The 14,001-nt window shown below is 34.8% G+C and overlaps 1 protein-coding gene across 3 annotated transcripts in view; it reads right to left on the bottom strand.

Annotated features, from left to right (window-relative positions):
- NRK (Nik related kinase) overlaps positions 1-14,001 on the bottom strand; it is a 148,682-nt gene that overhangs the window by 55,325 nt on the left and 79,356 nt on the right. For all 3 annotated transcript variants that reach the window (XM_024988310.2, XM_059883569.1, NM_001191165.2), the window contains exons 10-16: positions 12,678-12,756; positions 11,438-11,613; positions 9,766-9,829; positions 8,183-9,350; positions 6,070-6,177; positions 2,779-2,846; positions 539-633 (exon numbers count right to left, since the gene is read on the bottom strand). In XM_024988310.2, the coding sequence (XP_024844078.1) occupies positions 539-633; positions 2,779-2,846; positions 6,070-6,177; positions 8,183-9,350; positions 9,766-9,829; positions 11,438-11,613; positions 12,678-12,756 (1,758 nt within the window). The remainder of the gene's footprint in view (positions 1-538; positions 634-2,778; positions 2,847-6,069; positions 6,178-8,182; positions 9,351-9,765; positions 9,830-11,437; positions 11,614-12,677; positions 12,757-14,001) is intronic.

The raw sequence follows: 14,001 nt of genomic DNA, 5'->3' as shown, positions 1-14,001 counted from the left end.
AAATTCATATCACAGTTTGTGAAGCTATTTGCTATGATTTTATTAATTTTAAGTAACTATATTAATTTTTAACATTTATGAGATACTGTATATGTTTTACTTTGAGGAGGTAAAATAACAAACTGATAAATAAAACACATGCCCACAACTAGTCCATCTAATATCTCAATATTCTAAAGATTGTCTATAAATTTTAGCCTGTTGGAGAGTCCTCTCTCAAGTTCCTTTCCCATATTTTTCACACATGGTATAGAAACTAAAGCTGAACTCCAACCCCCCACCTCCCTAGACACATTCTTAACTACTACCCAACTGAAAAAAGAACCTTCAGAAAAATTACTCTCCATTTCTCAAAGGTCATCAAAATTACTCTCCATTTCTCAAAGGACTGCCAAATCCAATGACTTGGTCTTCATCCTACTTGGCCTCCCTGACACTATTGATTCATTCCTTCTTGAAATTCTTTCTTGACTTTTGCAAAATAAACTGTTAAACATTAACTCCGTTTTGACTGTTTAAACTTTGTGCTTTGAATCACCTGATGCTGCTGGGCAATTTTGAGGATTTTGCGAACTCCTTTGTCTGATGTCAATGGGCTTCTGAGCTTGTTCCAAAACAGACCGCTGAGGAACACTAATGAAAAGACAGAAAAGCATGTGCCATGTCCTAACATTCAAAAAGGGAATGTATAACTCAACATCAAGACCAACAAACTTTTAAGTATATGGGTATATATCAAACTGAAAGAAGTAGAGCTTAAGTAATATTTTCCAATTTCTGCAAATCTATTATTTTATCTAGAAAAGAGAAACAATTTCTAAAATATAAAAAAACTGTCTCCATACAAGTATGTTTCCTTCACATATCATGTTTATTTCCAAAAATTTCTATAAAGTTTCTTTAAACTAATATTCAGACATTATCATTACCTAGGTAAACCAGCAATAATCATAAATTTATAGTGTATGTGAGGATTTTAACATGATAAAAAGCTAAGTTATTGTTATTTTAAATATTCTATTACCATCCTTATTTCAAATGCTTGGAATTTATTACTTTTAATGTCATCCTGCATTAGATACATGAATAAATAGATAGATAGGACACTTTGGTTTTCAGGATTCAAATTCAGGGAATATTTAGAAAGTTTCTTTGGACAAGCACTACTAAATTTTACAGTTGCTTTGAAATTTCTATATAGGAAGTACTTTGATTACTGATTTAGGCCTGGAACAGACAAGAGTCTTTTCTATGACCCTGAATTTCAGAAAAGACTCAAGGTTCAGTTAAATTTGTTTCATAAATGTAACCATATCTAAAGTAAATATATATGTTATACATAAATTCAAAAACCTTTTAGTGATTAAAAAACAACCAAAACCAGTTTAAAAGCAATATTGAATTTTTATATACCCATGTTTAACAATTTAATAGTCATACTGATTTTATATTATACCCATGATGCCGAAACAGATACACAAAAACTAAACTGATTTCTCCTTCTTTTTTTTGTCAGAAGGATCATGACAACTCATTCACTGAATGCATAGTAAGGGAAAGTTCCCAATTTTGCTTTAAATTTTTTCAAGATTTCTGTCTACCAGTTAAATCTAAATGACATAAATTCATGGGTGTTTTAAAAAATAATAAGACAGGAATATACATACTAAATACTATCAGCTCTATGCCATCTGACCATACTGTGCAGAATCTTGAATACAGTAAGTATTCACTGAATGACTAAGTGAATGAATATAGGCTAAGTTCTCTCTAGTATGAGTTGGGAGTTGGAGGGGGTATGATTTTCAAGGAACATCTATATTAAAATTTAGCAGTCAAACATAACACATGGCATACAACATCTAAAATATGAAACATGATCTTTGAAAATTAGTGATTATTATCAATAGTATAGAGTTAAAAATTACAGTGATTGGTATAAAATAATGATATAATATTGAGTTTTAGATTTGATTTTCCTTATAGGTCATTTCAGAGAAGGCAATGGCACCCCACTCCAGTACTCTTGCCTGGAAAATCCATGGATGGAGGAGCCTGGTAGGCTGTAGTCCACGGGGTTGCTAAGAGTCGGACACGACTGAGGGACTTCACTTTCACTTTTTACTTTCATGCATTGGAAAAGGAAATGGCAACCCACTCCAGTGTTCTTGCCTTGAGAATCCCAGGGACGGGGAAGCCCAGTGGGCTGCCATCTCTGGGGTCGCACAGTCTATGGGGTTGCTAAGAGTTGGACACGACTGAAGCTACTTAGCAGCAGCAGCAGCATAAGTCATTTCAGGTTTGCCCATTCTGTGGCATTAGCTGTACTACATGATAAAATATGTAATTGAAGTTATCAATTGCTGAGGTTATCAATTGTATGTGTGTTTTATCATGTAGTACATGTTGTATATGATAAAATATGTAATTGAAGTATACCTGATACACTAAAATATCACATCTTTTTATTGTAAATTACTAACTGAAAGCTTTTCAAGAATTCACTGTTGTTCCTTCTATTAAATTGTGAATCTTACCAGCTAATCATCAAACTAAATAACACTGAAATTGCAGTATGTCCAAATATGAAAGATCTAGTTAATGGATTGTTGCAGTTTTGTGGTTTTAAACATGGGCCAGTGATATCATTGATGACTATGTTGTCACTAATATTTTAATTTTGAATTTACATAGAACCTAGTGTCAAATAAATAAGCATTAATATTCCATATGATAGTAAATCAGAGTAATCTGAATATAGAAATCAGAGATACATACCTTGAAGAGAACTTGACACGATGTACACGATCCTTGTTGTGAGGCATAGAAGCAGATCTCTCTTGAACCTTGAGATAAAATGCAAAACTTCAGTAGAATTCTCAATCATATATTTTTTGAGTTATTAATTTATGTGAAAATGTCATTCTTCACATAGAGATATTTTCTTAAAAACCCAACTTATAAAATCTGATTTTCATAAATAACTCATATTTTCCTAATTACTTATAGTATGACATTAGAAATGCTTAACCAAAATCTTTGAATATAGCCTTGAATTTTAGTATAACAACAGATTCTGGAGATCATATAATCAAACACCCTTATTTTATTATTGAGGAATCTATATCCTGGAGATGGAAAATGACTTTTCTAAGTATTTACATCAAGTCAAAGAATATCTTTAATCAGACTGTAGGCCTCCCACCTGATAATTTACTGTTCCTTTTATGTTATCATATTACTTTTTATATCAAGTTCAAACTTCTTGCCCAGAATTGAAATTCAAATTTTTCACCCACTAACCCTTCTAAGCTAATACTAAATTTTCAAAAGTTGTAACATACACGCATACATTATTCAAATGTCTCAAGAGTTTAAAGTGTTAAATCTTTAAGGAAGTATGTCCTTTTATCATATCATAATCAGCGTTTGAAACACTTTTCAATTCTAAATAAATTAATTTTATTTTATCAATTATTCATCATCTAATATAGCAAAAGACTTAAGAGCACATATAAGGAGCCCACTTCCATCTGTGGTACAGATTCACTTTCTGCCAACATTAGTATATAGGGCCATGAAGTGTTGCCTTGCCTCATTTAATTTTATATCTCTAGGTTTCTACTCAAAATAGTTTTTAACTACCCCCCTCAAATAGGTCATTCTGACATTCAACAAGGCAGTCACACTAGATTCTTTAGAAAGGAAAATTCAATGTTACAATGAAAAATAAATTTAGTATTTTCATGCTGATGAAATCATTCTATAATTTCTAGAAACCATATTAACCTTACTATGCTATTTTTTTCCTCTTATGTAGCGACCTATCGAGGTTTTCTTAATACTCCAACAGATAGATTAGAAATGAAAAATGTTGTCAATCGTTCACATGTTTTACTAATGAATGTTTTCCAATACAACCAGATGTTTGGCAGTATGCAGGATAAGCATCTGACTGACTGTTTCCACTTTTGATTCAGATAACTGGCATCATACTGACTCAGTCCAGGCCTCTTGGTTCATGAAGCTAATCTTTGAAAGTTTATTGAAACTAGTTAACCAGAGGCCAAAATTAGAGATAAAGGTCAATAATAAGAAAGGCTAATGACTAATATGAATAGAATGTATTTTTTCTGAAAATTGGGGAGAAGAAAATGATTAGTAAGAATAGCATATATTAAGGCAAATGATGTATTCCAAACCAATCAGATACAGCTCATTATATTTTGGGTTTAATGTATCATGCTTATGTAATAATTATCATCTGGGGTAAGAGTAAAGTCATCATTTAATAAGGCAGAGAGGGGGACATATTGCCTCTTGTAATTAAATAATACAATCCAGCATATGTTCTTTCTGCCACTAACTATTATTGATAAAGCAGTGCTCTGTTATTCATTTCAAGAGACTGTTATTATCAGAAATAACTTATTTAAAAAGGATAACTGTCCATAGCATACATCATAATAGACTACGGTGAAGTATCTTGAAAGAAATAGATAGTGATCTTGGGTGCTTGTCCTGATTAAGAGTAGCAATGATTCACTATTAATAAAACAAGAATGTCTGAGTTCTTCACCAATCCACCTATCTGCACTTAGTGACCAAAAAAGTTTTAGATAGCTACTAATATCTGTAAGGAATGCTGTCTATAATGACAGGACCTTGTCCACACTCCTCTCCAATACCATGTACTAAATAGTTATTAAAAAACTTGTGAAAACAAAAGTCAACCTGGACACCAGGACTGACATGATTATTCCCATAAATCTAAGAAAATAAACGATAGGTTAAAATGAGCCAGACCCTGTCATAATCTACATCTCAGAAAGAGATATAAGCTGAACTACTGAATTTTTCATGGGCAAAATTTTTACTTAAAAGAATGACTGATGAGACAAACTGATTATTCAACTTGGGTATCTGGCAGGCAGTTTATTTAAAATCAATGAAGTAAGCCTGTCAAATCAAGGAAAAAACAATTGATGTTATTTGTTAACAATGATAAAACTGAGCTTTCAATAACAAATTAAAATTTTAGACTCATATATCACTGTGCACTTGACAGCTTATCAATACTCAATTTTATGATGAAGTTGATGATATTAATTAATGCCATTTTTGGTGGTGTGAAATAAAATGTATATTTGGAAAGAACCACATACACAGTGAACCAATATTTTCCAACTCATCAATGCATGAAGATATAAAATTGTGTATTAGCAAAACATCTATTCATAGCTGATTAGATGGATTTTAATATTATTGAATATCCAAAATCTCACTGATATGGTTTTAGACTCCACTTCTCTAGTTGTGGTGTATTATCAAATAATATGCACAATTATCTGAAAAATCTGGAAATTCTCCCTGTTCAACCACAAATATGTAAGAAGCTCGCGTTTACTCATATACTTCAACAGTTGGCCTGGATGGCTAAGTCAGTAGAGCATTAGACATTTAATCTGATGGTCCAGGGTTCATGTCCCCATTCAGGTATCAGTCTATCTTTTGGGCTTCCCTGGTGGCCCAGAGTGTAAAAAATCTGCCTGCAGTGTGGGAGACCTGGGTTTGATCCCTGGTTTGGGAAGATCCCCTGGAGAAGGGAATGGCTACCCATTCCAGCATTCTTGCCTGAAGAATCCCATGGACAGAGTAGCCTGGCAGGCTACAGTCCATGGAGCTGCAAACAGTCAGACATAACTGAGTGACTAACACTTTCACATTTTCTTTTCAAACAACATATGGTAACAGATTGAATGCAGAAGCAGATATGAGAATACAGCTGTTTTCTATTAAGCAAGATGGAGAATTGTTATTTCACTAAAATTTGATTCTTATATTAACATCTAATAGTTTTATTACTTTTTAAACAAAGTAATAGACATTTAAAATTTTTGGTTTTAATTTATAATACATTATATATTCAATGACATGATCTGAGTAAACAAAAGCTTTTTTTGGGTCTTCAGTGTTTTAAGAGTATAAAGAGATTTTGAGACAAAAAAGTTAAGAACCATTGTTCCAAGCACTTATTAGTGTCACAGTAACTCATATTGAGAGACTTACTTCATTTTCTTTAGGTTCTGGAATGTATGGCTGCAATGGTTCTATTTGGACTTCAGCCTGAATCGAATGAAATGCTTCATCATTATCTGATGATTCATCTTCTTTGTCCTTGAAACAAAAAGGAAAATAAATATCTTACTTGCTGTTAAACTGTAAATTATAGCAGCAATTATCATCATCTTACTGTTCAATTAAAAAAAAACAATTTTTCAATATTCAAACTGATTTAAGTGTAGTTTCTAGTAGTTTTTGGTTCTGCATCCCTTTCAGCATCTGAGTAATGCTACAGATTCTCTGTAGAAAAATGCATATAGAAAGACACATGTCTCTTCATATATTTTAGGGGGTCATTGACCATGTGCAGTTCACTTATTAGACCCAGGTTAAAAATCTCTGGTCTAAAGCTTAACTCATGAACCCAAAACTCTAACATTTAATGAGTGGTTATAATTACAAAGTTTGGTCCTCCTGAGCAATGGACAATCTGCAATACAGCACCGCAAATATTTCTCTTTGAGTCCTAGGAGTTTAGGTAAGTTTCTGTTTTCCCATTTAAGCCAATCAGCATTTCTTCAATACAAAGGGAATAATGGAAATGTGTTGTCTTTCTTTCTAGTGAGTTGAAATACACACATACATCTTTAAATTCTAATAAACTTTCAAGTATTTTGAAAGACCTATGACTTGATTACAACAACAAGAATTTTCTTTTTCTTTGTATTTCCCTTGATAGTTACACATAAAGGCAGGAATGCCTATACAAGATCCTAGGTTCATGGGATTAGTAGCTATTATTTAGTGACTTTTTCTTCCATTTTAGAATGGCTTCTTACATAAATATTTAAAACACTGAAAGACAATAAGTAATGTGTTATGCTACTAATACCATGAGTCTTGCAGGAATGCATAAAAGTCTTTTTAAAAAATGCAAAAGCCATTTAGATCCAATTGTTCCTAGAGCTCATTGAGAACAGTCATTAGCATTTTAGATTGCTTAATGTCTGGCAAATATTAGCACTTGCACTCTTGCAACCCCTTCTCTGTTTGGTTTCTTGTGCTTCTTAACTGTCAGATTTGGGGGACCAGACAATCATTTCCCCTTTTGGGTCTTGCTTCTCTTGTTGCTTTTACTTTTTCTCTTGTTAAACATGTCTGGGAAACAGCATTTACTCAATTAACACAATGGCCACAAACCAAACACTCCCTTATTGAGACATTCAGACAAGGTTGATTTGTAATAACTACATGAATTATTATTTGATAAATGGATGTTGATAGCAGGGTTTAATTTAGGATCTTCACAATGATTCCTTTTATATAAACAGATACTGTGAAGTATTAGAAAACGACTGCTCTCCTGGTATTTTTGACCTCTTTAATTTGCTTATGAAGCCCATAAACCCTTCAGTATCAGATTAGATTTGCCAGATTGAATCCACCAACTCCAGCCAAATTATCTATATATCTATTTATATTAGGGAATTTTGAAGAATGAAGTTTTATTAACTTGAATTTGTAACTTGTGCCATGTTCTATGCAGGTACTTCATTGATGTAAAATGGGTGGAAAATAAGTGAGACAAGTCATATTTATGGTAAGCATGTACAAAATGTTTAACCTTTAACATCCTAAAGTACAAAAACGAGTGCAATTCTCTTAAATAGTATGTTCAGCATTCTATGGGAGGAAAGCGCAAAATAAACTTACTTAGAGATTAGAAGAACAAAACTGAATTTTTGTGTTTATTTTAATGAGTTATATTTTTAATTTTGACCTATGAAAGTAATTTTTAAATATCCAAAATAGTACCTTTAAGTGTGCATATGATGTTGGTTAAGGAAATAATAGGTAGAAAATTAACTAATGATGAAAGCTATATCACTAAAGAGATATTAAGCAAATAACTGGATCATTCAAACAAATCTTTCTTTCTCAAATTTAGTCACAATTATTTGGAAATTTCAGGATAATTTACTTGAAACCCAAATTATTTAATCTTCTCTGAGACACAATGAACATTTATTTCATTTGCTTTTACAGAGGGATCACCTGAGTATGAACTAGCATATTTTTTCTGCATATGTGACTTAGGAAAAATATCAGAAACCCTTACATTTGCAACTTGTCTCAGTTCTTCCTCCTGCTGATTAAAGATATCCTCCCATCTGCATTGGCGCCTTTGCCTATGGGCTTCTAAATCTGAGAGCTCAAACGCTTCAGGTCTCCGTGACAACTTTGCCCGAAACCTCTTTGGTGATAGTCTTTTTGCCAGTGCCTGCCTTAGACTAGAAACTTTTGATTTTTTCTTCCGTGCTTGTTCTGGTTGAGAGTAAAACACGTCTGATGCCAGGTTTTCCATCAGGATTTGCAGTGGACCAAGCGGCTTTGAGTTATGTGCGTTTGGTGCTCGAAGTAAATCTCTTGATAGTCCCTCTATGAGTGCTTGAACCGAGCCAACTGCCTGTGTGGGGTCTAGTGCCCAGGCTTGTGCTTGAGGTGACCCTTCGGTTTGCCCCTCTACTGGAACGAGCACCTGAGTATCCAAATGGAGTGGCAACAGCACGTGGTGGTTCTGTGACAGTAGGGGCAGGAACACTTGGGCATGGACTCGTAATGACTCAGGTTCTTCTGCCTCCATCTCTGCCTGTGTAGGCTCTGCAGCCTGTTCCTGTACCTCTGGCTGTTCGGGTGCCCCATTCTGCTGCAGCGGCTGTTCAGGTATGTGGTTCTGCCTCTGCTGTTGTTCAGGGACCCGGCCATGTCTTTGCTGTTGTTCAGGCACCTGATCTTGCCTCTGAAATTCCTCTGGTACCTGATCCAGATCCTGGGGCTCTCCGGATGCCTGGGGTTGGCCCTGAGCCTGCTGCTTTTTGGATACCTGGGTCTGTACCTGTTGAGGCCTAGGGGCCTTCACCTGAGCCTGTAGTGGCATAAACATCCAGGTTGTCCTCTGTGGTCGTGGAGGTGCCTTCATCTGCATCTGAAGGGGCACAGATGTCTTAGCCTTCACCTGAGCCTGTAGTGGCATGAACATCTGTGCAGCCCCTTGTAGTCGCTGAGGTGCCTGGGCTTGCCCCTGTAGAGGCCTAGGTGTACCGTTCTGAGCCTGTAGTGGCATGAACACCCTGGCAGCTCCCTGGAGATGCTGAAGGGCCTGAACCCGTGGCTCTTCTCGGTCAGGTAACCACCTTGGTTGAGAGGGTTCTCCATGCAGGACTCTAAGTGGTCTGCATCTACTGCTGGTAGGCAGTCTCAGAAGCTCTTGAGTACAAGAAGGTCCCCTAGAAATAAATGTACAAATGGTTGCCATACAGTTAGTGTTGTCAGTAGAGTGATGTCATTCAGGGGAGTTCCTTTTATTTTTAAAAGATTAACATTTTTCTGCAATAAAGATACTTCCACTACATCTTTATTGAATCATTCCTGTAATGTTTGAAAGTCTTTACATTAGCAATATATTCAATATTAATGGTCTGATAATCTAGTTGATCATTATATTGTCAGAAATTAAGGACTCTTTGAGTAGTAATAAAATTTTTTCCTCAACATTTCCATTCAAATATCTCTTGAAAATAGAGATCTGTTTTATTTGATCAAAAAGGATTAAGTTTATTTGAGTTAAATACAACAATAGGGAATCAACTGTCTTACATGAATTGCTAACATCAAATTATATATGTAAGTTATCTAACGCACCTGAATCTTCTCATGGTATACTGCTCCTTAATAGCTTCTTCTCTTTCAAAGATCAGAGGTATTCCTTTTATGAAATAGAAAAAAATAATGCATAATAATCAACAGAAATTAATAAATCCACCTTAGTCAATTTGCACCCTTTACTGCTCAGGATGCTGAGTGAATTTACAAGGACAAAAGGGCTGTAACCCTTCACATCACATCTACTGGTGGTGTAGACAATATCCTCCTTCCTAGGCCTCCTTTTGTAGCACAGTTACTCCACAGAGACTAATTTCTCTCTGTATAGGAAAACAAAATAGCAATCTGATTGCTGCAATTCTAAAGAGAAACAATTGAAAAAGGTAAAGGGACAAAGGGACAAAGAGAAACTCTAGATGGTTGGTGAGCATGGCTTACAGGTGTGTACTATGGATGGAAGGACTTTATGGTTTGGGCCCACACCTATCTTTGGTCCTTTCAATGAGGATCTTGAAAATGAGGATCAGGATCTTTGGTCCTTTCAGTGAGAAGGCAAAAATCTAAATTCTGGTTTTTACAACTAACACACTGAAAATGTTTGGCATCTTTCCTGTCACCTGTGCTGTACTGAAATACAGACACTTACAGACAAAAGAGTTTTATTTTAAATTTCCTATATTATAAAGTTTAGGCCAACTATACTGACATCGTCCATCAATTTCTCTATAAATGTGACTTTTTCTGCAGATTACATTTTGGAAATTTTGCAACTCTGGAAATTAGTGAATTCTCAACTAGATGTGGTATCTTTCTGCACCCATTTGAGATTGGTCGACTTTTATGATGATGCTGGTCCAATAAATTCTCTACCATGGTTAAATACACTAATTCCTTCTGCTTCTCACTCCAAAATAAGATATGTATAGTTATGCAGATAGAAGAAGATTGGCTGCAATCAATCCTATAGTGCATCTGAGAAGGCTTACTATCTTTTTCAGGCTCCCCACTTTCCATTCCACTATCACTCAACTCTGCATATGGTGCCCTAAATTAAATGCAAAATATGGCATACAACCTATAAAGTTGGAACTTTCTAAGTAGTTTCCTCTGGATTTGATGAATAACCATCCTGTCATTTTTGGCATTAATATCTAGAAGCTTAATTTTATTTGCATAAATTGTGCTTTGTTAACTACATCTTAAAGTTGGAGATTAATACATAAAATCAACTATGTGCAGTTCACTGATACTACATCAAAAGTAGCAGTCAATAAGTGATTAATCATAAATCCATTTATCTAATTGGAGTTAACATATTAGATGAGAAAGAACAATAAGATAAAGATTTTATCTTGTGTTTATTTCTCCAGTTAGTTTTCTTAAAATAAAATTAGCACATCATAAAATTCTTCTTGAGGCTTTCAAAGGCCTTTCTAAATATGAACACATGCTAGATGAACTGGCAAAAATTTATAATCTTAAGTGTGTGTGTGTGTGTGTGTGTGTGTGTGTGTGTGTATATATATATATATGGTGAGGTAAGAGATAATGAATTAAAAGCACATGGTATATTTGTGGAAAAGCTAAATGTCAAAAGGTCTCAGACTTTAATTTCAACTTAATTCTTAAATATTATTTTTCCTAAAAAAATAATAAAATTTTCTCTCATTTGAACATTTATTCCAGTAAAATGAAGATTTACATATCCTACCTTTTTTCTGTCTCTTTTTAATGATTCCAGTAAGATGCTTCTTTAATGACTCAACAACATGTCCTTCATTTTTTATATTCTGAACAAATGGGTGATGAAGCATGTTTGCAGAAGTAGGACGAAATAGGAAATTTTTTATCATGCACTTTTCCATGAAATCATGGAACTTGCGGGACCTAAAAGAAATGAATCAAAGAGGTAAAAGAACATTCTCAGGTATTCCACACCTCCCACCTCCACCCACATGCCACTCTGAAGGTCATATTTTTGGAGAGAGTTGTCTTAGTTGTAATAGTCTTTTCAGTAACCAGATATCCTATAGCTTGACAATGTACATTACACAGCAATGCCATTCAAGCCTCAGAAGAGGCTGGAGTCAATGATATTTTCTACCCAAATAATAGTAGAAACTTCGGTGAGTTCAAAAGAATGTATGTGGTAAAAAAGACGAGTGGTGGGATGGCAATTAAGTGGTTGATGTGATTTATGCAGACCATGAGACCAGACTGGTCATCCCATAGTAGTCATATTTTTAAAGCCTGAGTGTTTTTCTTGACTATGTGCACTTTGAGCTCTAAAGCTCTCCATGTAATGATCCAGAAAAGGGTGTTAATAGCACCAGGACTGATTAATTTTATAAAATGGCCCATGCAAACAGATGTGACCAGAAAGCCAAATCTGTGGGAAGGGTTAAATTTAATCACAAGGAAGAATGTCAGCAACTGAATCATAGTAACCACTTTTACCAGGGCAAGTAATATATACTGAGAATAAGCAAGAACTTCATGTACTAGTTCCAAAAACTTCAGGAAGAAAGATTCCCAAGTTCAGTTGGGCTGTAGCACTCTGAGAGAACAATCCTCTTTAGGTTCTGTGAATGTTTAGTTTTATGGGTCAAACGACTGGGCTATACATCACAATCATTGACTGCCTATGTAAGCTCAGTGAAAAACTTCACAAATGGCTTCCCTTGGTCCAGCCCATTACAGGAGACAAAACTAAATATGTCACTAATGCCAGGACAGTACTGTCATCATAATATACCATGGAGAGTATTATTTCTATTTGGCTAGCTAGCTCTTAATGAACAGTACTCATTTAGACTCCTTAAGGTATTCATTTTTAGGAAATATTGTCCAACAAGGATATTGAAACAGGACTGATCAAATGAATTAAAACTTCTTTGCTATATAAAAATATCAAGTTAATGTGTTTAAGAGATTAAGTCATTCATCTTTACCATCCACTGGATTTGACTTTGGGAGCAGATTCTCGCAAAATAACAAATAAGGCTTCCAAAGGTTGAAGATTACACAGGGCTGCAAAGGAAAATAGATAAGTTTAGAATGAGTAAGAAAGGTAACTACAGAACAAACTCCTAATTCCAGAGGGGATTCTCAGTGTTCTTTCACATATCATGTTGAATAGACACTGAAGAATAGATATGAAAGAAGGTAGTTAGAAGAAAAGTTGACTTTAATACAAGCTGTCCATTATACAAGATACTAAACCTTCACTATTTCCAAGTGTGACAAATAATAATAAATTACACTAGGTTAAATTTTTGAAATGTGTGATTGATGATTTCTATCTAGAGAAGTCAAAAACACAGGTGGAGTCAAGTACTCTTCTGTGCTTGTGTACTGCCGGTATCCTCCACAGTTGTAAAACTGGAATATGTAATTATAGGCTGAAAAGTCTATCATACTAGTAACTATGCACAATAATGTGCAAACAATGATTTAGTAGTCTAAAAAGATGAGAATGATCTGGTTTGGAAGCTAACAGTCCTAGGAAAAGAAGTAGATACAATGTAACTATTAAGAAGGGGCTTCCTAGGTGGCACTAGTGGTAAAGAACCCGCCTGCCAATGCAGGAGACATAAGAGACATGGGTTGGATCCCTGGGTCTGGAACATCTCCTAGATGAGGGCATGGCAACCCACTCAAGTATTCTTGCTGGAGAATTCTCATGGACAGAGGACCCTGTTGGGCTACAGTCCATAGTGTTACAAAGAGTCAGACACGACTGAAGCGACTTAGCACGCACGTACAACTATTAAGAACACACCCTCTAGATTAGATCATCTGTGTTCAAATCCTAATTCTACCTTTGTGACCTTGGGCAAATTACTTACCTCTCTGTGCTTTGGTTAATTCATCTTAAAAACAGAAAATACATCAAGAATTCCTTCAAAGAGTTGTTATGAGGATTAAATGGCAACGTACCTATAAAAATGTCTGGCACAGAGTAAGCACTTAATAAATATTAGCTATTGATATTATAAGAAAGATTTTAGCTATCTGGCACCTCAATTCTGTGCAAAATTACTAGACTTTCATTCTCTTTTTCAGAAACACAACCATACAAAGAAAAGCCTATTCCAATATGTGGTATATAAATTCATTACCTCATTGGCTTGGGAATTCTGGGCTTTTCAATAAGTATTTAAATATGTGTCTCACTTTACTTATTTCCTCTTGTGTTTTGATTAAAGAAAACTGGCAGTGCAATAATTCCCCAAAGGAGAGCCATAGTGTAAATTTCACCTAATACTAAAAGTG

This window comes from Bos taurus, chromosome X, assembly GCF_002263795.3.
Source record: "Bos taurus isolate L1 Dominette 01449 registration number 42190680 breed Hereford chromosome X, ARS-UCD2.0, whole genome shotgun sequence".
NCBI classification, from domain to species: domain Eukaryota; kingdom Metazoa; phylum Chordata; class Mammalia; order Artiodactyla; family Bovidae; genus Bos; species Bos taurus.
Note: the sequence above shows the minus strand (reverse complement) of the source record. Positions and strands in the feature narration are given on the sequence as shown.